Source organism: Triturus cristatus, chromosome 7 (genome assembly GCF_964204655.1).
Source record: "Triturus cristatus chromosome 7, aTriCri1.1, whole genome shotgun sequence".
Lineage (NCBI taxonomy): Eukaryota > Metazoa > Chordata > Amphibia > Caudata > Salamandridae > Triturus > Triturus cristatus.
In genome coordinates this window covers 561,472,290-561,498,080 of record NC_140590.1, presented here as the reverse complement: position 1 = coordinate 561,498,080, position 25,791 = coordinate 561,472,290, and the positions used below count along the sequence as shown (strand labels likewise).

General features: G+C 40.5%; 1 protein-coding gene across 2 annotated transcripts in view; it reads left to right on the top strand.

Moving 5' to 3' along the window:
- LOC146810123 (proton channel OTOP2-like) overlaps window positions 1-25,791 on the top strand; it is a 98,227-nt gene that overhangs the window by 54,361 nt on the left and 18,075 nt on the right. For both annotated transcript variants that reach the window (XM_085617069.1, XM_085617070.1), the window contains exon 3: window positions 25,433-25,569. In XM_085617069.1, the coding sequence (XP_085473195.1) occupies window positions 25,433-25,569 (137 nt within the window). The remainder of the gene's footprint in view (window positions 1-25,432; window positions 25,570-25,791) is intronic.

Genomic DNA, 25,791 nt, shown 5'->3' with positions numbered 1-25,791 from the left:
GCAAAAATAGGGTTGATCAAACAGGCATAAGAAAAATATGGGAGGATCATGCAGAAAGGGCAAAGTTACAACAGATACCTTAATAACCTCAACCAAAGCAGGTGATTAAATAAAGGCCACCCCAGAGAGAATGTAAAGGATCAGACAAAATCCCAAAAGCACACGAGTTGAAGCAGATCACCTCCGAAACCCCAATATGAGGGATATATTAATGAGGTTATCAATTACAAGATTGTAAAAAAGCTTAGACCACCTAAAAGGTAGTGGCATTCTGATGAACATTATTCTGTTTATGCGTATAACCAAGGGCATAGCAGAAATAATGTTAGATAATCTGAAATTGAAGTATGATCATGCAGACTCCCATAAGAGGGAGAGGGAGTACCTTTCTCAAGAGAAACTGACAGACAAAGGAGAGTTTCAAATTAGAAACCAGGATTTCTCTGGTAAGAAGGAAGAGAAGGTTTCAGATCAGTAAGCCCAAATAAAATAAGGCAGTTGGATGAGTCTATAAACAGCAGCAAACCTCAGAAAAAGACAGTCACAAAAAGCAGAACATGGCCAATAGCATAGTTGGCAGGAGTCTCAAAATGTATGAGCCTAATCCCCAATTGCACTCAAATTGAAACCATAGTTGGGTACATACATGCACCTGGTTATTTCTCAGATGCATGTAGAAGGAGGCATAAATACCCATAAAAACAATAATTTGGTCTCCTTTATCAAAAGCTTATGATATTGTTGTAATCTTTTCCTTCATGAAATTTGTAGTCATCTACATTCCAGTGCTGTCACAGGATGGGCTGCTCTGTATTCTGTTGGCTCCTGCTGGCTGGCAGGGAGTGCCTTCATCTAATGCGGTCAATAAAGGATGTTTCATTTCTACATTTGGTGTAGAACATTACAACAATTTGGCCCCTGGACTACTGACGAGGGTAAGGTTTGTGCAGACCCAAGTGTGATCTACGCTATGTGTGACTATGCACTACAGCTACTCAATTTGGAAGGTCTATTTACTGAACTGTGACATTATGACAGGACTGTGGCACTTCATTTTGAGGTGTTGTGTGTATTAGAAACAAATAACGCTATATTTTGTTTGTTTCTATATTCATGCAACCCGGACAGTCTAAGATGGCGCTGATTTACCTTACCTTAGAAACAAGTGCATTTCAATGTCCTTCATTTGTGTTGTTGGTGGATATGCTCTTTGATGATGGAAATAAATAACGGGGCTTTCTGGCGTTTCGGCACACTTCGAAAAAGGCCGTTACCGAAACGCGTCTGTTTATATGCCGGTGGTCCATGAAATTAAATAAATTAATGGAACCTGCCCCCGTGAGTGCTGTCTTCTTTGGGGATTGCCTCGACTTTGGAGATGAAGTTTGGAGCGACAATATATGTATATATGGCATGTGATCAAGGGCTCTTGAGGCCCGAAACGCGTCGTGCGTGGGTTGTGAACTGCAATAAACATCCTACCTGAAGTCCAGCGGGGTCCGAGTTTCCTTCTTCGCCGCCGTCGAGTGGAAGTAGCAGGAATTTGAATTTTCCGATATATATATATATATATATATATATATATATATATATATATATATATATATATATCCTTTGAAGATCTCTTAACACAACAGAAGTGGGCACTCCAGGCAAGGTCATTATTTGAATGCTTTATTATAGCGTATCCGTTCTGGCTGGTCCCAGCCTTTTTCAAAGTTACACTGGCCTCTGGCCCAAGTCAGTTTTAAAGGCACATCGAATCATGGATATGGAAGACATACCTCCTTTTTCAATCAATCTCTCTTCATCTATTCACAATGTTTTTTTTGCAAAACAAATTAATTGTCTCACATAAGGTTACAATATATATTGTTTTTGAGTTTTTACATTTTTGCTGTTTTTATATTTTTCTAAAGCTCATTTACAAAGGAAGAGTCTTATACTCTTATCAATATGCAATTCGTTGTGTACGAAACTTTGACATGGGAAATCAGAGGTTTAATGAGGCAAAGCTGTGTCTCTGGCCAGTGCTCATATTTAATACTATCCAAATTGATTTCTTTAATAATGTAAGATCTTCTAAAAACCACTTGAACTCAGCTTAATTACATATAATCATTCCCTCTTCATTATAACATTTAGACTTGTATAATATTACAAATGGATAAATATGAATACATAGAAATCATTATAAGTGTATATTTAAATTTATATCCCATAAATCATCCTCAGGCACATCCAATGCACCATGGTATCAATTCATGTATAAATAAATATCTTCAATATATTATACCATGTAGAAAAAAGTTTCTTCTTAGATATAAAGACATAAATACTCATTATATACATTGAATTGTACCTAAAAACCCCAGTTCATCAAATAAATCCATAACATTTATCACTAAATAAGTCAACATCATGTGGAGGGAAAGTATGTACGGGGAATAATTTGATAGCAATTCTGGATCAGATGTTATAGTCTGTCTACTTTTTTACATAGACAAACCCCTTCATTTATGGCACATGGGAAGAAAAACAACCTATTATAAACAGTCAACCCAAACGGACTTCCAATTCTTCATCCTTATTTAACCCAGCAGGGAATTTAGTATGCAGGTCCAGGATATACCTTGACTCTAGGCATCTGAGTTTCATCACCCTATTACCTCCTCTTGCATTTGGGGCAACTCTATCTACCGCAAAGTAATTAGTAATCCTGGATCACTCTCAAGTTGATCATAAAAATGCCTTGCCACTGAGTACATGAAATCATGATTTCTGATCGCTCGCTGGTGTTCCAAAATATGCTTCTTCAGTGGGAAGATGGTGCTGCCTACGTACATTAGAGGACAAGGACAGGCCTACAGGGAGGCAAACTTCATATATATTTTACACAGCAATTGTAGACAGAAGCAGTTTTCAAGACTATCTGTCTATAGTCACTAAGCCTTCACACAGTTTTGTGTTAAGAAGACTGAGATTAGGAATAGTACATCACATAGCTGCTTTCCCTGAAATACAAAAGCGGCCTACATCCCAATACCCTTGTGATGAGCAATCCAAAGAGAGCACCATGCACTTTTTGCTCTATTGTGACTTTTACTTGTATCTTAGACGTTTTTATTTAAAACCATTGTTTAAAAAATACAATTTGAGAACAACCCATGCTGCTAGGAATTTACTTGTTACACTAAATGACCCAGGGAAAAGTTTTTATGTTTTGTCATAAAGCCAAAAATCAATTTATGTGAGAAAAGGTATTGTCATTATTAACGGATTTTACATGTAATTCATTGGATAGTTTTTGTATGGTTAAATCTGTTTTTTTTAGCAACTGTATCTATTTTTTTTATATCTATTATTGCTTTTCTGGTTGTTGTACATACCGAATAAAGCTTGCTGAACCTGAACCTGACAGGATAACTCATAGACACAATGGTCTGTATTGCAGTTATAAAATCCATTCACTCTTCTTTTTTGTCCATCTGAAGACTGAAACACCAAAACATTTTTAATCATCCTAAAGGCTTTGCAGTGATTACATTAAAAAAATTCCTTGGTGGACGGATAACCAAATGTCTGGTTTGCAACTTTTCATGTGTCAAAGGTCCTCCCAGAGTTCTACCTTTTCTATATGTCATCAGAGGTACTGATCGTAAATATTTCCCCATTACTGTATCGTCCTTCACTATCTTCCAGTGTTTTCTCAATATTTGATATACTTTAGGGGACTTAAAGTTAAAGGAAGTGATGAATCTGGTGATCAAATTCTCCTTATTTGATCTGGTATTTGGATAAAGTAACTGATTCTTAGTAATATTTTTCAATTTCAGTTTTCCCGTGTTTAATGATTTAGAGCAATATCCTCTCCTTTGAAATCTCCCATTCATTTTCACCAATTGTTTATCAAACTCTTGCTTCTGATTGCAAATCCTTTTTAATATCAGTGTTTCACCATAGGGAATGCTTTCTTTCAAATTTTTCGGATGCTGACTTTGAAAGTGCAAGGTGCTATTGCCCGCTATCATTTTTCGATAAACTGTTGTGTTAATTTTACCGTCCCTCACTTGTAACAAAATGTCTAAGAAGGTAATCTCACTGAAATTAATGTGTGACATAAAGTGCAGATTAAACGTGTTATCATTGTGAATCCTTATATACTCTTCTGCCTTTGACTTGGACCCATTCCAAAATAAAGATAGCTCGTCAATGTAACGGGTCCAAATCAAATATTCTCTACGTACTCAGATTTTTCATCAGCCCAGGCTACCTGCTTCTACCAGCAGCCCATCACCAAATTAGTGAAGCTGGGGCTGCAGCAGGTCCCCATGGCAGTCCCCATCTTTTGCCTATACAAGGTCCCATCATGCATGAAGATGTTATCCTTTAAACATGTGCAGATCATATCAATAAACATACGATTATGTTCAAGGAAACATGGCGGCCTATTTTTCAGAAAGTATTCATGATCGGTGGAAGTATTTAAGGCAGTGACATCCAATGTAATCAAGATGTACGAATCAGCACAAACAAGATTATGAATCTTGGTGAGAAAATCACCACTATCCTTGAAATACGAGGGGAGTGTTTTTACAAAAGGAAAAAGGAAGGAGTTGATATATATGGCCGTATTTTCCAGGAAGCTCTCATTAGATGAAACAATATATATATATATATATATATATATATATATATATATATATATATATATATATATATATATATATATATATATATATATATATATATATATATATATATATATATATATATATATATATATATATATATATATATATATATATATATATATATATCACAAGCCTTCCTGTACCTCTCTCTATATACATTATATATATACATCAGCACTCCCCAGCATGAGCTCTCACCGCTCTCAGCAAAACAATACAATGGCGTGCAACATTATCAAAGCAACCAACTAGCATTTACCTCAGCAGTAATAATGACACACAATACCTCACAAGCATACCTGGTAGAAGACATGAATATTAATCATTGAGTAACCGTAACTGCCACCTCTGGTCTATTTCTTAGTTCAGGCCAGGAAGTGATTTCATGCCATTACTTTTGTCCTTTTTGACTTGGGATGTACTGCCAGCTTATGTCTAAACTAATGTACTGCAGGCAGTAACTATGATTTTTAAACACATACTATTTTGTTTTGCTTTTTAGTTTTCTCAGCAACCATCTGCTACATTAGGGACCAATGCAATATAATCAAGCAGTAACTCAAAGTCCCATCTTTTTCCCCCAACTAGGTCCACCTCCAACAAAATAAAAGACTGGCTAGAAGTTTTTGACAATTATTTACTTGGACGGATAGACAAAATTACAGCCAAAACAGAAAAAAGTATTTATTGATAAGTGCCCTGGGCAAAGAGGGTCAGCCTACCTTTGAATACATAGAGAACATAAAGGGTCAACCCATATGAAGTCACTGGGACCTGGGTATGGAACAGTATAAAGGAAAGTGGTCCCAGCATACAGTTCATTCAAAAACAAAACATTGGCATTATTGGAACATAATTTAGACGGATAACTTAAAAAAGTTCGAATGTTATTTAATCACATTGAACACGTAACATTCTTTCAAAATTGAATCAGAAGAATTTTTAAGCAACAATTTGAAAAACTAAAACACGTGCCCAAGGGAAGGGAGGGGGGTGAGTGAAATAGTGCAGAATTTGGGAGGAAGTGAATACAGTGGTAAAGGTTACTGAATTACACTTAAATTGGACGGCATTTAAGAATCACTGCCGTATTTTGAACATAGATTCAATCATAGTCACAATATTAACAATTCGGAATAGTGCCATATAGAAACAATCACAGTACACCATGTACTGTTGACGATGTTGGCAAAAGATGTTGAGTCGACGTTTCGACCCCTTGAGTGTTGTAGGTATTGAGTGGAACCTTACGGGGTGGGGTCTTCATCAGGACTAGGATAGACACAAAGGAAGGATGGGCACCGTGTCCGAAGGTGGACAAGCCTCTAAGACGTCCGCAGGTCGTCAAAGAGAGAGGGAAAAATCCTCGGCGGTAACGGACTGGCGTGGAGAGTGGTGGACACCATCGACCACAAACCGTGGGGGTTAAGTCTTAGGAATCATAGAAAAGCAAAGCCTGGAGATTAATCCGGGTTTAGGGGATGGTTGAACTGCTGGAGAAAAATCACTGCTAGTTCACACAAAGGAACGAATCCTGAGTCTCAGCGTCCGCTGCATCAATGAATGATGGTCGATGGTGTCCACCACTCTCCACGCCAGTCCGTTACCGCCGAGGATTTTTCCCTCTCTCTTTGACGACCTGCGGACGTCTTAGAGGCTTGTCCACCTTCGGACACGGTGCCCATCCTTCCTTTGTGTCTATCCTAGTCCTGATGAAGACCCCACCCCGTAAGGTTCCACTCAATACCTACAACACTCAAGGGGTCGAAACGTCGACTCAACATCTTTTGCCAACATCGTCAACAGTACATGGTGTACTGTGATTGTTTCTATATGGCACTATTCCGAATTGTTAATATTGTGACTATGATTGAATCTATGTTCAAAATACGGCAGTGATTCTTAAATGCCGTCCAATTTAAGTGTAATTCAGTAACCTTTACCACTGTATTCACTTCCTCCCAAATTCTGCACTATTTCACTCACCCCCCTCCCTTCCCTTGGGCACGTGTTTTAGTTTTTCAAATTGTTGCTTAAAAATTCTTCTGATTCAATTTTGAAAGAATGTTACGTGTTCAATGTGATTAAATAACATTCGAACTTTTTTAAGTTATCCGTCTAAATTATGTTCCAATAATGCCAATGTTTTGTTTTTGAATGAACTGTATGCTGGGACCACTTTCCTTTATACTGTACCTTTGAATACATGCCATCGGAACTAGACCACCATGATAATCCATTTGAAAATGTGTACAAGGAGGCAAAACGAAGATTGGGAACAAGATTCGCTGGCAATGACAAGTCATACATTTTATATCAACCACAAAGTCCTAAGGAGTCAGTAGAAGAATTTGTACTACTACTTAGGGAGTTGGTTATTGAGTACCAATTTGGTGAAATGGCAGATGAGTTGATTAAAGACAAACTCATTATGCAGTGTTACAAGAAAATGTAAGAAAGGTTGTGGCCAGCACAGTATACAATGTTGAGGGAGGCAACAGACATCGCCAAGGTCATAAAGGACTCAACTGCTTATACAAAGGCGATGGAAAATAAAGACATTAAGAAAGTGGATGGCTACTGGTTTTTAGGGAAGTACCAGTGATGAGTGATGCGTTTTGTTACATGTAGGTCAATATTAATTTTCTGGAGTAGAAGATCAGGGGTAGGGTCTTTGGAGCAAAATCAGAACCTCTGAAATCACGTTGGGTACCTCAATGTGACCTCTACATTATTAACCCAAGGTCATGGTGGTGGAAGACCCCAATGTAAAAGAATTTGTGTAGGATAACAAGGAATGTTTGAGGGTAAGCTAGACACTTTGAGATGATATGTACATAATATCAAATTGAAGTAAGGTGCATAGCTTGTGGAACAGAGCAAAGATGACACCCTCAAAACCTATGTCAAGGTAGCCTTGGAATGTGCATGCCAATACCACCCAATATGCAGAACATAACACAACAATTCCTAACAGGGGAAGGAGAGAGGAAACAATTTATGGTTTGAAAACTTTGTGAACCACTGCAGTCTGTGACAATATATTTCTATAGAATACCATACTATGTACAATACATTGTGTATGTCTTTATAGCAGCTTTCTGATTCATGGTGCCAGTGCTCTAAGTGTGTCAGTGGCTGTCAGGGAGGAGCCCTGGAAAAGGAAAAGAAAAGATATTGAAGCAGAACTCTGTAGGGTCCTCTAGTTCTGTCCTTGAGGGGCTGATGGAAAAATCCGTACCTGCCTGTAAGATGCTAGAGCTCTAGCACATCACGGAAAGTCGTCTTTGTGACATGGGCATGAAGCAACGTACTACCATTGGAATCTCATAGTCTAAGATACTATTTCTTTCCAATTGAATAACCATGCTATCAGCACTTAGTAGTTGTAGCAGTAGTAGTAGTAGAAGTAGTAGTAGTAGTAGTAAACTCTTTATATGGTTAAATAAATAGCCATAAATGATATAAAAGAGGATTAAAAACAAAATAAAAAGAGCACATATACACATAATTTAAAACACAAGGTGCACAGTCCTTGAGATTCAAATGACAAATCAAGCACAATATACTCTCTTACTTTTAAATTTACTTCGTCAAGTGTTGCATTGCTTATTGGCCATGATAATGATACTATATAGACCGCTTAATAAATATTTTTGTCTGCTAAGTTAGGTTGGTCTTTGTGCAATGGGACTCTGTTTCTTCATTTGTCAAGCACAGGGTCCCATTTCACACGTAGACCGGGCCCTTAGTTACAAAGGCCATGCTTCCTAAGCTGCGCTCCTTCTACAGCCCCAACCCTTTACTATCTCACCTATTGCACTGCATGATGTTATGCTCATTCCATTATTAAGTACTGATAAACTATAAGTATAATTCAAATGGCTCTCCAGATCTCTTATTGCACCCATTCATTCATCCAACTCTAATGACTGATATGCATACATCTGGGTTATATCATAATTAGGAATGCCAAAGTACCTCATTCTACTGTAAATCTCCGTCCCCCCTTTTTTGCAGTCTTGTAATACATAGAGTGGTTTTTGGATCAGCACTCTGCTCATGATTCGTTGGCTTTCTTCTCTAACTTAGTAACCATATTGGCTGGCTTTTATCCCTAGTTTTGTATTTGTCCCACTTCTGCAAAGTTTCTTTGTTGGCCTCACTTTTGATTGGCTAAGTTGTATTGTTCAACTGCTGACATCATGGAACTATTTTTCTTTTTTTCCCTTGCTTCATTTCTCATTTTACTCTCAATAGGAGTGCATGCTCTGCTCCTTCCTTTGACTCTGTGTGAGTATAGCGTACGCTCACACTGTTTCTGTCTTGCACCCAACCTTTCCCGCTCTCTCTCTCCTCCAATCCTTTGTCAGACATCAAGCACTGACGCATCTCACTGCTCTTGTCTTTGTCTGCTCTGTCTGACTCTCTCTCCACTTCTTCGCCTCTCTTTCCTTCCCTTGGCTTTCTCTCTCTCTCTCTCCAATGTGCCCCTCCAGCTGCCCCTCTATACCTCCACACTGGACGGTTTGTGGTACTATTGATGTTTCCATGACCAGGGGCTTCTAAAATGTACCAACACTAGCAAGGCCAAAGCAGCAACCAGCTACCTTGAAAGTGTATTTCTTATACTTTTAAAATGGCTGCCAAGTTGCATGTTGCAATGTGGCCTGATGCAATGTACAGAAAATAATGTTTTCATACTTTCAAGATGACCACTGTGTTACTGGATACAATGTGGTATTAGGCAATGTGGGAATACAACCTGATCCAAACATACCAGCAAAATATAAATTGATCAATATTCAGCTCTCTTATAAAGAGAGGGCCTGACATACTCACCATTCACAACAATCCTTTGAAGAGTATATTCCAGTAAATAATTGTCCACAGTCACACTTAAGAAGATGAAAATGTGTTTTATTCATGGCTATAGAAAGGCAGACTGTATTTCTGCGCTGTAATGCTGTTGTGCTTTGGTGTAGTAGTGTGTTTAGGGTTTTAGGCAGCTAGCAAGTGGTAATGCTGAATGATAGTGCACCAAGGACATATCTTTACTTTTCATTTTCTTGCCTTTTCTGTTTTTGTGGCCTAGGCATTGCCAATGCATTATTCAGCCCTAACTCCTTTCCAATTTTAGTTTTTGGGGGAATTTGAACGTATCTTACCTACTATACCTTTACTCTCAGGTACACTCACTCATTCTTGATTACTCCTACACTCACTCACTCTATTGGCCGCATCATAGCACTTTTTTAATACTTCAAGACAACACAGAGGGAGGGAGGTAACAATGAGGGAGCCAACACAGGTGACAAGGATGTGGATGAGGGTAGAATTTAAAAAAGTGTTATGACATGGCTAGCGCTAGTAAATCTATACTTTCCTATATTATCCCAGGGCAATATTTTGTCTGTAGATATTGTGGCATACATCTACCCTGGTGCGGGGAGCAAACCTTGTCCTTCTGCGCTTGGGCTGTATGCTAGTGTAAGTGTGCATTTCATCCCTACTAGCCCTTTGGCAGGTTTCACCTGTATAGCACTTGCGTTGTGCTTGTAAAATCTCCTGAGAACAAAAACAAAATCTTAAAATAGGCTTAGAGCCCGCCAATTACTTACCATTAATTGGCCTGCCATGTCACTCTCCTTTCCTTGCTTCTCATTGGTCAGAGCCTCCTCCTCTCCTCTGCTTTCTTTTGGGGCTTCTCTGTGTGTCTCTGTCATGGAGCATGGACCAAGTATAGCTTCCTGTATGTGGCCAGTGACCTTCCAGTGGCCGCAGGCTCCTGCAGGTCCTCTTTGGTTTACTTTTTCACATTCACTCTTAGATAGTGCATGTCTGCTGTCTCTCTCCTATACCCCTGTACTCGTCCCACTCCTCCCACACCTCCTCCTTCTCTCTGTTGTTTTTCAAGCATCCCCCACGTGCCTAATGCTCTCTGGTGTTTAATCCTCCTGCTCTCCATTGTTTCACCAACCTCCGCCCTTCTACCGCTCTACATTGTGTCATCCTCTTGTTTCTGTTGTCTTAAACACCACCCTGTACTCCTCCCTCTCTTTGTTCTGTAAACCACCTCTTCTGGCCTCCTCCCAAGTTTTGTTGTGTTCCCCACCCTCCTCCCTGGTGTTGTTTGAACCCCTCAACATAAAACATGTTCGTATAACTTCAGAAATTGCTCTCCTATGTTATCAACAGATTATATTCCAGCACATTTCTAAACTCTTCCTTTAACCTTCCATAGCGCTTTCATTCAATGTTCCATATAGTGCCAAGCTGACTGCTCACCCAGATTCCTTCATTTGAAAAGTTTCTGCTTTACGGTTCCTACAAACTTAGTAGGAGTATGTATTTGGTCAACAAAACTTCATAATACAGAGACTGAGTCATCTAATATAATCAGTAAATGTTGGTTTTGCTTGCTCACCATACCGCATCTAAACCTCTAACCTTACAGAGTTATAGATGTTGTCTGTAACCTCGAACATGATCACTCCTATTCCAAAAGAAAACGTGAAAACAGATCTAACCCTTTCGTTTGTTACTTTTGCATGTCCAAGGTGTCACAAAGAAAATATACTAGAATATATTTTCAAATATTTATTGAAATCATCTGATTCTAATATATAAAACATGAGCTGTAATTATTCACACAAATCTTTGTAATAAGCCTTATTAGAATGGTGAAAAACACAATTCAACCATGTTAATTGTTCTAATATTACTCCTATCTATCACTAATACCTCTATACTAGTGGAAGCATTTAGGGAGTACCCTTCTGCCAGACCTTTTGGAATGATCTAACCCCATACCTTGTGTTAGACCTGGGTTTTTTTTTGCAGACTTATCCCCAAACTTTTTTTCTGACATTCTTTTTGTTGGCTTTAGGACACTGGGCACCTTACCTCTGCTAATCAGTGCAAAAGGGCATGTGCTCTTGCCCCTAAAACATGGTATGGGGCCTGTAAATTAAATGCTACTTGTGGGCCTGTAGCACTGCTTGTGCCACCCACAGACGTAGCCTGTCAAACCTGTCTCAGGCCTGCCGCTGCAGGGCCTGCATGCACAGTTTACTGCCACTTTGACTTGGCATTTAAAACTACTTGCCAAACCTTAAACTCCCCTTTTATTAGACATAGGTCACTCCTTAGGTAGGCCCTAGGTAGCCCTATGGGCAGGGTGCTGTGTAAGTAAAAGATGGGACATGTGCCTTCATTGTGTGGCATGTCTTGGTAGTGACAAACAGCCTATTTTGTTTCTTACTGCTGTGAGGCCTACTCCTCTCATAGGCTAGCATTGGGAATTCCCTTATATATTTTTATGTGATAATTCCTGATCTGAAAGGAGTATTGTTGCCATATTTGGTATGTTTGGAATAGTGGTGATAAATCATGCTTACTGGTGTAGTTGGATTTTACATTACTATTTTAGAAATGCCACTTTTAGAAAGTTCGTATTTCTCTGTGCTTATGACTCTTTGTGCTTTGCAGCCTGACTCCAATCCACGTCTAGGCCTGGGTGATACCTACACTTTGTGCATACTTTCCAGACAGCCATAACACTGGAAGAGTTGTGTGTGACAGGGATTACAACCGCATGCTGATGGTCTTCCTGGGTTGGGAGAGGAAGAGGAGGAGAGGTGTTCACACTTTACATTTATATAGGATGTGTCCTACTCTAGGAGATTATTGTGCACTTGAAAGGGTTCCTTTGAAGTCACCCCTGAAACAAAGACAATTTTGAGTATAAGTACAGGGGATCTGACCCCATGATTGTAGACACTGTGTGGAATTTGTAACCAGACGCTGCTGGCTCTACAATCTACATATTGCCAGAGCACTGTTTTATTGCCTGGATAGACCGACATTGGGACTATTTGATTTTTTGTGCTGGCCTGCCTGCCTGCCTGATAGGCTGCTAGAGAGACTTCTTCTTTGTGCTGGCCTGCTGCCTGCTTCCTGCTTTTGTGCACCCAGTGTACTCCAAGGGCTTCTTGTATTGCCCCCGTTAAGTCTCAGGGATATAAAAGGCTGAAGCCGTGGTGACTGCCCCTTGTGTGTTACCGTCAGTGCAGTGTGAGCGCTGTACTTTGCCCCTTGTGGCTTCAAAAAGCGCAGGTTGAGAGCTTCAGTGTTTTCCTTATAGTGAGTGTTGAGTGCTTCCTTTTGGTCTACAAACCAGGGAGTGCAGAGTGCTCTCCTGGTATGAGGACTGCCGTGTATTTTCCCTAGTGCGGCCCCCCAGCAAGAGGACCACGGCAGATAACCAGCCTGAGAACAGGGACGTTCTGTGACACACATTTCCTGTCTGAAGCAACGCTGGCAGCTCAAGGGATGTGAGCATGGCCCCATCTGGTTGCCATGATGATAGGGACCTTGACATGTCAGCGCCTACCGCACCCGTGGGCGGAGTCAACCCTGTAATAAAAATCAAAAATAAAGATGGCCCCTGCAATCGGATATACCAGAAGGTTCGGAGGAAATGTGATGTGTGCTATGTTAGAATGCTCGAAATGTGGGATCGATCTGGTATGTCTGGTTTAATTGAATGGTAGTTTGAGTGAGCTGATTTTGGGGTTATTACTTTTTCGGGCGTCCTAGAGATTTGCCTATGTATTATTGTATTTATTGTACTCTTGATGTGTTACTTGTGTACAAATTGTATAAAAATGAATATATGATTGCACTCAATGAATAAATGCGTTATATTTTATTCAATGAGAAAGATTCAACTATGAGACCTGTGGGGACTTTGTGGACTGTTCTGTAATGTTTGTGCTCTTGTATACACTATTAGATACATTGAATAGATTTTGTTACAAGGCGGGGTTTTGTTCTGTTTTTAGGTGTCTCCTGAGCCAGCGCATGCGCTGCACGGCTAGGCTTCTAGTAGGAACTTCCAGCAAACACATCTTTTCCTCGTGTTTTTTTTTTCGGCCCGCATTTGATTAGCCATTTGAGTAAGGCTTTCACAAAAGAAAGCACGCAAATGGCCAAAGGTTTGGTTTTGTCACGCCTTATCTCTAAATGTCCCCTTCCATTGCCTAGGGGTCTCGGGAGCGCGCAGGGTGCCATCTGTTCTGGCAGCAGCATTCCTTACAGTGCGCACTCCCAGGCTTGTCTAATGAGCTTTCACTTGTTTTTAAATTGTTTCCTGCTCGTCGCCCCATTCTTTGCAGTGACTCACAGTGGGTGACCTCTGAACTTTGAACTCGTTTTATCAGACTGCAGACTTTCTTTAACGTTGTCTCAGAATTCTGTCTGCTGCACCAATTTAAAAGGAGCATCTTTACAGAATGTACCATGTACCTCTTTGAATTGGAATCGCTGTAACCAAATTTAAAGAGTTACAGAATGGGGACGTAAGAGCTGGCACAGTGGGGACCAGCTTTGCTTAGGTCGTGGCTTTCATGCTGCTTTTTAGCTGTAAAAAGCTAAAGCAACAAATAAACAGCAAAGCAACACCACTCACACACAATAGGTCTTGCATTTACCCGGGTTTAAGCTATTGGCATTGTAAATGACAATGCCTTTTATTTATGTTTTAAAAACGAAAACAAAAATAAAAGGAATTGTTATTTGCAATGTCAATAGCTCAAACTCGAGTAAATGCGAGACCTATTGCATTGCATGGGAATAAGCCGTTATAAACCTGTACATGAAGAGTGAAATTGTCAGTGGTGGGTGGAACAGTGGGGTAGGAAGTGTGGACGAATAAGAGATTTAGTAAGAGAACTAATGCACCACTCACTTTTATCCAGGTGCGGCTAGTGTACTCCCTGCAAGCATGAGTGTATGCACGTTGTGTTCTCGGTTCTGTAAATTACAGGGCTAACTCAACCTTTCATCCTTCTGAAGGTGATACATAGCAGCCATTGCATTTGAAATATTCACTCACTGGTCTGCACCTTTCTCGGCAGGTGTTTCCATTCAGACTTCTGAGGTCACACCAAGAACATAAAGGTTATGAGTAGATGTATCGATCTAACGCTAGTACTACCCAAATGACCAAAAGGGCAATTTAAAATGAACTAGAAGGCAGGCAATGCAGCCAATCTACCCAAATGGAGATGTGAAATGCTGAAACGAACAGAAGGCAAAGCATGGAAATTAAAAGAGGAATGTGAAAACCTGACTGTACCAACACAGGATATGGCTGTGTTTGCATTTACAAAAGACAAAGAAGCAGACACGCAGTCCAACCTCTAAACTGCAGAGAAGGGCGCACCACATAAAAGGGAAGACTAAAGTGGCCAAAGGTGATTGCCAGCAATAATGTCATAACACGCCATGGTACTCTAAACCTGTGTCTATAATCCCCAGTAGAAGACAATGGTACATTCAGAGCTTCATATAATCGATGTGAGGCAAATATCAGAGACCCAGATAACAACTACTGTCTTATTAACACTCAGACAAACATACTCACTAGAGTAAGTGCACTATATTAACTGCGATAGAGCGGTGATCCTATGGAAATGTACCAATGATGAACTAGTGTTATCCATGATCCACAGAGCTGATGTATATTAATCATGATTATGTTTAATGCATTGTTTGAATATATGTAAAACAATAAAATGTGTTGTTAGAAAATGGGCGGACCATGCAGAGCCAATCACAGTCCCCTAATCCCCTACTCCTGTATGTGTTTTTCTTTTAGGCACTCTGTAGCAGGCTAGGTTGCATTGATGATCTGTCAGCTGGCAGTGCAGAGGAAATGAACCATGGGCAGGTGTATACCACCCGGGAGTGATTACCTGTCTTAACAAGCATTTGCAATACAATAGATCTCACATTTACGAGAGTTTAAGCTATAGTCATTTACAATGGCAAGAGCTCAAACTCTTCTAAATGCGAGACCTCAGCCACCATTGTCGCGGGCAGCTTGAAAGTGAAAGCGAGCGGATTGCTGTTGAAATATGATCTGTGCAAACATTACACTGAATTTCTCGCTACTAGAGCTCTTCATAGGAACTAGCTAAATGGTTGTAGATGTCCTTTTTTGTGACTGCACTTTTTTGTAAAACTCGCTGTTTCTAAATTGAGACGCAAAATGTGCGTATACTATTTCAATATTTTAAGTATCTAAAATGAGCCGCAAATGTAATATTGTGCTTTTAGAAAATGATATGACACCCCTTGGGATAGTGTCTCCCCTGCTCTACGGAACTCTTCGGAGGTCTGTTTAATGGACAGCTCAGATGAATGCACTATCCACTGAAGGGGAGGGCGAACCTGTCCAGGGCCAGGCTCGGCTTCAGCAGACCTAAGCAGCGCTGTTCTGAGATGCGTTGCTGCTGTCATAACCCAACAGGATACTAATAAAAGTGTGGGCAGGGATGTATCCTTGCATTCAAGCGCACGGAAGGGGGCAGGAGGATTGACAAAACGTACGAGAGGGGGGCAGAAACAAAGGGAACTCGGACAACGCCACGGGGGTGGAAACAAAGGGGACTCGGACAACGGAAGGGGGCCGGGAACAAAGGAAACTAAAACAAGGCCACAAATGACACTCTTACTCACGTGATGTTTAAGAAGAAAAGCCAGTGGTGGCGAGGTCGGAAAGGAAACGGCCACGATTGTCCCACTGCCTCGAAAGTGAAAGTGGGCGTGGCCGCTGACAGAAGCATGTCGTGGTGGTCGTGCCACTTTAGCAATTGTACACATACCACTCAAATTAAAGGAGTTCTTTAAAAGCTGAACAATAGCTTCAATAGTAAAAAAATAACACGCACAAAATAAAAACTCTACAATAATGCCTCGCTCATTACTAAGGCAAAACTAACTAGCCAGCATGCTCAAAAGTCAGCAATTACAAACGCAGGCTACAACCTCGCTCGTTACTAAAACGAAAATAAATAGCCAGCGTGCATGAAAATCTCCAATTACAAAGGCAGGCTACAGCGTGCAAAACAGATGACACACTGCACTTCAATTAAAAAAAGTGCAAGCAGAGTGAAATAACACTGTAGTTAGACGCAGCTGTATCAGGACTACACGGAAGTTAGAAAATTACCAACAGCCAACAGAAAAGGTGGAAAAAGGTGACACCGGATTCCTTTAGTAAGGCTTTCATCTCTCCCATATTCAATGAGGATGACGATGGTGATATAGTCTTGGATCGTTTCGAAGTAGCGATTACCAACGCCTTAGATTCCATAGCTCCTTTCAAGAGGGTAAAGATCCAGGCTAGGGCTGCCCCCGCCCCCTGGTATTCAGATAGCCTCAGAAGAGAGAAAGCCACCTGTAGGGCTAAGAAGAGAAGATGGAGACGGTCTAAGTTGGAGCAGGATGAACTGCCCTATCGAACCGCACACAGAGTATATCTGAATAGTTGTAACTCCGCTAGGAGACTGTATCTGGGTGCCCGCATTATGAAAGCTAAAAACTAATCTCAGGAACTCTTTGTCATCGTAAAGGAATTCACTATTCCCAGAGCAAATAATCCACTTCCATCGCCTACTCAGGAATTATGCGAGGACCTAGGCAGCCACTTCATTAATAAAATTGACAGGATCTATAGTTCCTTTGATCCTGAAGAGGGCGTGTATGATAAACCCTCAACTTTGGAGAGTCAGAGTCAGTCAACTTTAGAACTTATCCCTAATGTCACGAGGGAAGAAGTAAGCTCTCTATTAGCCAGAGCAAAATCTGGCTCCCCATTAGATCTAATGCCCCCTTCTCTCATGCTCCGAGAGATCCCCTTGGGGATGATTCGTTGGGCAATACAAATGAGTAAATAAATAAAATAAAATAAAAGGAGATAACAACAACACTACCACAACTAAGCCAATAGCAAGCGGAAAGACAAATTACATTAAATTTAACCCAACATACAGATTACTTTATGTCTCGCGGAGACAGCGCATGCAGCGCTTGCGCTGCCAAGGCGAGACCTAAAAAGCACTGTGTTTGTTTGCTAGGTGTGCCGGTGTGGCAGACGTGTTCACTGATCCTTTTGTTCCTTGTTCAGTTGTGCAGGATTTCTTTTTTTTCTTTTTCCTTCTTAATCATTACCCACCACAAATGGCTTTGGAGCACCATCTTTATGTTTGTTATGTGAAAGTTTTATGCTCCAAACTCTGCTCCTTATTTGTTCATTTATCTGCTTGCCATTTGGTTTTGTTTATTTAGGGAGCTATTTTTGTGTTTAATTCGCTTATAAAATTATGTATGTGACATGCCTTTATTATATGATAATGTACGCTGACTGCTGCACTGGTGTTGTGATACAGTCCTTAGACCGTAAGACTTGTAGTAAGACGTTACTTAGTCCAAAACTCCAACACCTCCTCTGACATTATGTGTTGTGGTGGCCAGATTATTATTCTTTCTGTGGTCCATTTGGCACAATTTATAAAAAATTTTGTTGTTCTTTTTTCCAACTGAGATTGTGGGCCTGTTGCCAAATCGAAAATTCCCATCCCGTGGGTTCACTCAGCCTTCATCCTTTTGAAGTTGATAAGACTCAATGCAACATACACTCTAAATACCACTCAGTGCCACATAATAACACACCACATAATTACACTCTACTGAATGCAACATACACTGCAAACAATACCACTCAGTGCCACATAATTATATGCTACATAATTACACTGCACTCAATGCAACATACACTCCAAATACCACTCAGTGCCACATAATTACCTGCCACATAATTACACTCTACTGAATGCAACATATACTCCACACAATACCACTCAGTGCCACATAATTACGCGCTACATAATTACACTCTACTGAATACAACATACACTCCCCATAATACCACTCAGTGCCACATAATTGCAAGCCACATAATTACACTCTAATCAATGCAACGTAAATACACTCCACATAATACCACTCAGTGCCATATAATTACATGCCACATACTTACACTCTACTCAATGCAACATAAATACACTACATAATACCACACAGTGCCACATAACTATATGCTACATAATTACACTGCACTCAATGCAACATACACTCCAAACACCACTCAGTGCCACATAATTACATGCCACATATAATTACACACCACATAATTATACTCTACTGAATGCAACATACACTCCACACAATACCACTCAGTGCCACATAATTATTTGCTACATAATTACACTGCACACAATGCAACATACACTCCAAATAATAACACTCAGTGCCACATATTTACATGCCACATAATTACACTACTGAATACAACATACACTCGCCATAATACCACTCAGTGCTACATAATTACATGCCACACAATTACACTCTACTCAATGCAACATAAATACCCTCAGTACAATATAATGACACGTCACATAATTACACTCAATTCAATGCTACATACATACACTCCACATAATACCACTCAGTGCCATATAATTACACGCCACATACTTACACTCTACTCAATGCAAAATAAATACACTGCACATAATAAAACACAGTGCCACATAATTATATGCTACATAATTACACTGCACTCAATGCAACATACACTCCAAATACCACTCAGTGCCACATAATTACACACCACATAATTACACTCTTATGAATGCAACATACACTCCACACAATACCGCTCAGTGCCACATAATTATATGCCACATAATTACACTGCACTCAATGCAACATGCACTACACATAATACCACTCAGTGCCACATAATTACGCACCACATAATTACACTCTACTGAATACAACATACACTCCCCATAATACCACTCAGTGCCACATAATTACACACCACATTATTACACACTACTCAATGCAACATAAATACACTCCACATAATACCACTCAGTGCCATATAATTACACGCCACATACTTACACTCTACTCGATGCAACATAAATACACTCCACATAATACCACTCAGTGCCATATAATTACACGCCACATACTTACACTCTACTCAATGCAACATAAATACACTCCACATAATACCACACAGTTCCACATAATTATATGCTACATAATTACACTGCACTCAATGCAACATACACTCCAAATACCACTCAGTGCCACATAATTACACACCCCATAATCACACTCTACTGAATTCAACATACACTCCACACAATACCACTCAGTGCCACATAATTATATGCTACATAATTACACTGCACTCAATGCAACATACACTCCAAATAATACCACTCAGTGCCACAAGATTACACTCTACTGAATTCAACATACACTCCACACAATACCGCTCAGTGCCACATAATTATATGCTACGTAATTACACTGCACTTAATGCAACATACACTCCAAATAATACTACTCAGTGCCACATAATTACACACCACATAATTACACTCTACTCAATGCAACATACATACACTCCATATAATACCCCTCTGCCATATAATCACATGCCACATATTTACAATCTACTCAATGCAACATGAATACACTCAACATAATACCACTCAGTACCACATAATTACACATCACATAATTACACTACATTCAATGCAACATAAACACACTCCACATAATGCCACTCAGTGCCATATAATTGCATGCCACATACTTACACTCTACTCAATGCAACATAAATACACTCCATATAATACCACACAGTGCCACATAATTATATGCTACATAATTACACTGCATTCAATGCAACATACACTCCAAATAATACCACTCAGTGCCACATAATTCCAGGCCACATAATTACACTCTACTGAATGTAACATACACTCCACACAATACCACTCAGTGGCACATAATTCTATGCTACATAATTATACTGCACTCAATGCAACATACACAGCACATAATACCACTCAGTATCACATAATCACACGTCACAATTACACTCTACTCAATGCAACATAAATGCACTCCACATAATACCACTCAGTGCCACATAATTACATGCCACATAATTACACTCTACTCCATGCAACATAAACACACCCCACATACCACTCAGTACCACATAATTACAAGCCACATAATTATACTCTACTCAATGCAACATAAATACACTCCATATAATACTTCTGAGTGCCACATGATTACATTCCACATATTGACACTCTACTCAATGCAACATAAATAGACTCAACATAATACCACTCAGTACCACATAATTACACATCGCATAATTACACTGTATTCAGTGCAACATAAATACACTCCACATAATACCACTGTGGCACATAATTAGACGCCACATAATTACACTCTACTCAATGCAACATAAATACACTCCACAAAATACCACTCAGTGCGACATAGTTACACGCCACATAATTGCACTCTACTCAATGCAACATAAATACACTCCACATAAATGCACTCTATACCACATACCACCAATCAACATAAATGCACTCCACACCATGACACAATTTCACTAAACATAATTTCACTCAACACCACAGTTCCAGGCCACACAATCCAACTCCACACATTTCCAATACACAACACATAATTACACACCAAACAACATATTTCAAGTCCACAACGTACCTCCAATCCACACCATATAGTGTCACTACCTGAGCACCAAACATCATTCACCACCACCATTTGCATCAGCGCACCACCTAAGCATCACGTCAGTCTGCCCTGGGAATCTGGCATCTGTTGATTCTCCCATAGTGTCCGTCCACTGCTCGTGTTCTAATTAAATTACTGTTTTCCAACCTCCACTCCCCTGATATTTTTGTCCCGCTCCCCCATAACAAAACAAATTATAACAAACAAGCATGAGAATAGGCAGGAAGAAGTTGCCAGCAGTGCAAGTACAAAAAAACTAGAAGACATTTTTGTATGTTAAAATCTTCTTTTAATCAGGTTTTTCTTCGCTGTATATAATGTTATCTTCGTTTTTATAAAGGTAACAAAAATGCTTAACACTTTTTATTATAACTTTTCAACATAATGCACGGCAGCCACAATGCTCTACAACATAGTCAAAAGTTCTGGCTAAACACACAAGGTCCCAATAACGAGACCTATTGGCTATGTCAATGCTTGTTTAGACCGGAGTCAACAGTGTAAACTGGCAGTGGTTGCGGAATCCTAGCAGCAGGATTCCCTTCTGCTGCCAATATCAACCCAAGCATACCGCTAATTAACCGCCGTCCCACAAAATGAACTCTGAAACGGAAGCGAGTTAAGGAAGGTGCCCAATGTACAGTGAACCCCCACTAGGAGCACCGTGAGTAAGGGTGGGGCCCAGGAGAGGTACACATCCACCCAGTGTTGTCGTCGTGGGCAGCTCAGTTCTGTAAGGGCAGCTGCCCTGGACTTTTCAGCTGCGGGGGGGGTCCCAGCGAAGGCACCCTGCTGAATCTAACAGTGTGTGCCCCCCTCCCAAACTGGGACATACCTGGGGCACTTGTGCAGTGGCACAACGTTGTGGGCGGATCCTCAGCGGAGGCCCCGTTCGTAACCAGGAAATGGTGATGCCTGTAATTATGGTGACATATTGTAATTCATGGCCATTACTTGTAAAGTTTACAAAACAGGAAGTATACCTGTGATACATCGAGTTATTGTGATATAGGATGTCCATGTGTTTGGTCTCCAAACAAGGTTTCAATCCTTGCACTAATACTATGATTCCTATGTTTTTATTTCATACATTGATGCATTTCATGCCCTGATGTATAATGTATATAGTTTCGATTATTGCATTGTCAGGATAGCAAGTACTATTTCAGTTTTGCGTAGTATGCACAGTATTTATGATTCATGTCGTTTTGGTCTATGTTTTATGAACAATATATACTATATTTTCATATAATCATGTGTGGAGTTTAGTTTGTGGTGTATTCATTATGTTTCTGTGTGAGTGTATTAGGCAAACACTTTGCACATTGCCTCTGATGATAAGCCTGACTGCTCTGCACCAAGCTACCAATGGGTGAGCACAGGTTATCCTTGGTGTGTAACTTACTTGTCCTGACTAGAGTGGTGGGTTCTGCCTGGATGAGATGCATACCCTAACCAACCAGAAACCACATTTCTAACACCTTGGTATAATGTGCCGGCCTCAGTGCATTAAAAAATGCACCTGTCTGAGTGTGCAGGCCTGCACACTTCTCTCGCACAGCTATCCTCCTTCTCAGCGTGAAGGTGAGGGACTTCAAAGCTGCATCAAAGTCACAGCTCCCAGCAGCTTCCATGATAGCTTCAGTTTGAACTAACTCTCACCGACTTCAGCATGGACGCTGTCTAAGCAGTAAAATAGCAGGCTTATCATACTGTGCCAAAGGAGCAGAACAACGTATTTAATAAGTCTGGTGAGAAATAGTTGTCTCCTACGAGCAGAAAAAAACAAGGGCATCACATTCTAACATGTGTGACTCTGGAACTAAATGTGAAGACTATAGGGCGACAATGCCTACAAGGAATAAATGCAAGTGTGGCATACTTTAGTATTAGGGAAAAACATGTGCAAACCACAATTAGAAAAAGATGGGAAGTTAATAAGTAAAGCTAAAAATGTAGACTAAATGTGATCTCTACCACATCATGATGTAGCTAATACAGCAACAGCCATCTACCTTCTCAGTTTCTTGGACCCAAACCAGAAATGTGCTGTTATTTACCACTATTTACCTACTTCAGCAAAAAAAAGCTTTAAAAAAAGCTTTATGTTTAATTGGGATGCATTATGCACCTCTTTGTGCAGTGTTCAGAGCTATGCCACTTGAAATCCCCTTTAAATACTTTGTGCTCCTTGCACGAATCACTAATATGCACATTGGTCTTGAGGCGGACATAGATCTCATACCAGAGGTTTTGCTCAGACACCAACTCACAGATATGTTCACAGAGATAGATTCAAATAAAGAGAGCATGCCCTTAATTATGCTGAAAATAATTAATTTCTTACCTTGCATGGAGGCACATAAAACCAAAAATAGTCACTTAACCTCAATATGAAACGCTGTTTGTTCATATTGACGCCTAGAGCCCAAAACCCAGTGATTCGGCTGTTTTATTGCAATAATGGGGGCAAATCTGAGGGGCGGGGGACTCTCGTATAAAACCCAACAGTTCTCAGTGGGGCCCCACATCTTACCACGTTTTTAGGTGCAGCATTCACTGTTTTGGGAAAATGGCGAGTACCCCTGATTCACTAATCCTCATTGCTTAACAGAGACAATCACAATGTATTTTTTATTGTTTGGAAAGTAAATGCAACAGACCCCGCCAGAAACGTGGTAATCATGCTCAACATAACAGCACAAGTCAACGCAGTCAGGTCCTCCTGCTTCCATATTCTCTGCATGCTTTGCAAGAACTTCAATGGCTACTTCTGAACACAAGACCTCGTCACAAGCAGATTAGACTATGGCCAATAACAACATACCTGAACAACTGTCTTTACTTTCGCCAACCCCCCAGACACTTCCACTCTCCTCACTCTCACTCGCACACACCCTCTGCAGCCACAAAAGCAGAACGGGAGGTTGACCATTCTCCCACACCGCACCCAAGACCTGGAACAGCCTCCCTCAGCACATCAGGGTCTCCTCCTCACTTTTCGAAATCCGCAACAAGCTGAAGACCTGGCTCTTCCACTAACTTTGCTGGACGTACACCTTCTGCCTTACGTCTACACACATGCTCCAGCACCTGGATACACTCATGGGTGATTAGTTGCACTATACAATTCCACATAACATAATAATATAGCTGTTTATCGGTAACATCAGATCCACTGCCCCACCCTGTCATAGTTACACGGGAAAGCCGCTCTCTTTGTCCAGCCCCCGTTCCCATCACAACATCATTTCACACATATTTGCTACACCAGGCTCAAACAACATTGGTAAAGCCAATAGGTTTTGTCTATGCGAGACCTATTGGCATTGTCAATGTGTTTTTACACATGTTACACAGCAGCCCAGTCTGCTGTGCAGCATGGCTTAAAGTAAACAAAAAAGTGCCCTGACGTGGTCAATGCTGGCTGCACCATAGCTCTTTGTTTTTATTAACTTTAAGCCCGTTCTGCTGTGCAACATACGTGTCTAAAAAAATTAACAATTCCAATAGCTCCAAATCTATTGGCTTTGCAAGTGTTTGTTTCTTTATACCACTCCATGGCCTGTCAGGCAGTCTGGGGAAAGGTATCTATATGTGAGGGGCCAGGGGCTGCCAATATACGCGTCCTGCCACACTGGGCGCATTCTGCCGCATTCTTGTGATCTTTCTCCCCAAAAGAGAATATGCCCTGTGCATTTACCTCATTGTTTTACTGTTTGTTTGCCAATAATTCTCAGTTTTTTCCCGCTATCACAAACCTAAAACAATATACACATAAATTACGTATGCATAGATTGAAAAAATTAACAAAACCAAGAAAATGCACCTAATGACTGAAAGGTCGCAGAGCCATTAAAATGTGGAGAAAAAAAATTGCAACCCCCCCCCCCCCCCCCCCCCCCACCCTTATTTGACCAGTTTGAATTATCTGCACCAAATTTGCCATGCGCAAGTTTGGAGTTTTGAACGCTGTTTGCTCCAATGTCGGTGCAAACTGGTCGAGGGAGGATAACGTTATTAACAGTGCATATACTTGTTTTCCTATAGAATGAGGTGCCAAATCGAATACAGATGCGTCACTGCTCAGCTGTTGACTATAGTGACTCTGATGTCATGTGAACCTGTGTACCAGAAATGAGTCTGTTCTGGGGCCTGTGATTGGCAGAACAGTCCATACTGGTGTCTCTGATTGGCCCACTCCTTTACCCCGTGCTTTCTATCCGCAGGCGGGATGGCACTGTTCGGGTTATGCACCTTGGTGCTGGACGTCTTCAAGATTGGTGATTACATCGGATATATCGAATGCGAGTCGCCAATCAAGGTGGTGTACCCTGCAGTGCAGCTGGTGTTTGTCATCCTCCAGGTGAGCTCAAGACATGTTTGTGATCCTTCTGCATGGAGCTGGCAGGCACCATTTTAAAGACAAGATAGATTTCAAATGTATGTATGACATCATTGGAATTATAATTGCGGTCTTATATGTAATAAGTCACAATGAAGAACGAGCCACAGGTGTCTTCATTTATGGCAAGACTGGACCCATGATTGTTGTATGCAGAAAAGAGCTATAGACACAGGTATGATG